This window comes from Sphaeroforma arctica, assembly GCF_001186125.1.
Source record: "Sphaeroforma arctica JP610 unplaced genomic scaffold supercont1.206, whole genome shotgun sequence".
NCBI classification, from domain to species: domain Eukaryota; class Ichthyosporea; order Ichthyophonida; genus Sphaeroforma; species Sphaeroforma arctica.
In genome coordinates, this window is record NW_014040352.1 from 57,053 (window position 1) to 59,087 (window position 2,035).

The window sequence follows — 2,035 nt, forward strand, 5'->3', positions numbered from 1 at the left end:
ATAGATATATATATATATATATATATGTGTGTATTTGTACCTACCAGGTGAGGTCACTGCTTTTACTTCAGGGATAGGAAGGAAATTTGATCTTCATCATTCAACGTTGCTCATTCGAATTAGTGATTAATATATATATTCAAAATATCTAAGACGCTCTGTATATATCTAAATTTTTCAGACACCCCTGTAGCTGCACACACTCTGATTAGGTTCTATATTTATGGAGCCCTTCTGTCGGTCAGATACTCTGGCAAACAACGCTCTGCGGTCGTTATAGAGATGTTTATTTTGAAAGCATCACATGGGCTTCATGTTCACATTCTTCTAAGGCACAAACATATTCATCAATATCTACATTTGTAACGCACAGGCTCTGTTCCTCAAATAGTTTATCGGTCCGAACCATTAGATCGACATATGCCACAGTGAAGCCATATGCGTGTGAGTATCCCAATTGCGTTTATTCATCTGGTCGTCGTACTGATCTGAAGGTGCATATGCGTGTGCACACGGGCGAGCGTCCCTATGCCTGTGATTTCCCTGGGTGCGGTAGCAGCTTCGCGCATAGAACTACGTTGGTGAATCACAAACGCGTGTACTCGGGCGAGCGTCCCTTTGCCTGTGATTTCCTTGGGTGTGGGAACACCTTCTCGCAAAGAACTACATTGGCGAATCACATACGCATCCACTGCCCTATATTTGTGATTTCCCTGGGTGTGGTAACACCTTCGCGCATAGAACTACGTTGGTGAATCACAAACGCGTGCACTCGGGCGAGCGTCCCTATGCCTGTGATTTTCCTGGGTGTGGAAAGGAGTTCTCTCAATGTGGTCAATTGACAAGACACAAACGCCTGCACTCGGGCGAACGTCCCTATGCGTGTGACTAGTTGCCATGTTCAAACGATCTGATCATTTCATCACCGACGACGCGTGCACAATGGCAAACACGGCTCAACCGATTTAACATATCTATATGCACGCGACTCTATTTATATACATGCCAGACATGCCTTGTAGCAATGCACGATATAGGTGTTCAACACCGAGCCATGAATTCGTCCACTGATATACGATTTAAGCTGTACTTCAATTGTTTGTATGCGAGCTTGAACACCTGCAGTCAAACTATGGGCTGAACTGCGTGTATTTTTCGCAAGCATTTCGAGCTCATTCGTCCCGGAGTAGTGTACGTGATGTAAACTGTTAGAGAGAACCCGATCTGCTTCTTGGCTGTAAGGTGTACCCTAAAGTGTATAACGGGCGCCACCAAATAAAGATAAATACATGTATTGACATTTCATTGAAAGGGCAAACAATACAATAATATATAACCCAAAATCGCTGTCTGCGACTGTACGTATACCAGGGCTATCTGTGATTGGCAAGGATGAGTCGGTGTATTTGTTCGTCTGGTTATGTGTATGACTACGAGGTCAGTATAACGTATGAGACGACCCTGTTGAGCACGATACACTTGTCTATACAGTGCCTACGCAATGGTCGGTGAGGTGAGCATACATGCATACATACATGTATATACGTTGGATGAGATAGATGTACATTGTAAATCATCACATACGTCCACATGTTGATATACTCAAAAGTGGTGACGATTTAGGGTAAAACATCTCTTCATTTAGGAGACTAGACCATATGCTAATTAAGAAGATAAGTTGAGGTGATTGAGCCAGTATGAGGCGGCAAGCGAGAAAGGCTAAGTACACAGAGGGTATTAACATGGGCGCAAAGAAGAGTGCGTGCATGCGTGGTTCAAAATGTTTATGAACTATGTCTATATGTGCATGAATGTGTCGAACGTACAGTGAATATATGGAATTATAATTCAAAGAAAAAGGAATATCTACTCAATTGTGCGATACTCAAAACATGATGAACCTGTAAGATGAACCTGTCAAACAATTATGCCACTCATGCCCAAAGAATTGGCCACTAATACTCGTTGTAAATTCCTGCGCAGTGACGTAGATGGGAGATTTATTCGTATCAGCCTATGCATGTGGCTATATCTC

General features: G+C 42.8%; 1 protein-coding gene across 1 annotated transcript in view; it reads left to right on the plus strand.

Annotated features, from left to right (window-relative positions):
• Window positions 1-1,296, plus strand: part of SARC_03864 (hypothetical protein) — a 2,884-nt gene extending 1,588 nt beyond the window's left edge. Inside the window, exon 2 of the mRNA XM_014302332.1 lies at window positions 374-1,296. Within this exon, the coding sequence (XP_014157807.1) occupies window positions 374-755 (382 nt within the window). The 3' untranslated portion in view covers window positions 756-1,296. The remainder of the gene's footprint in view (window positions 1-373) is intronic.
• Window positions 1,297-2,035: the final 739 nt, after the last annotated feature.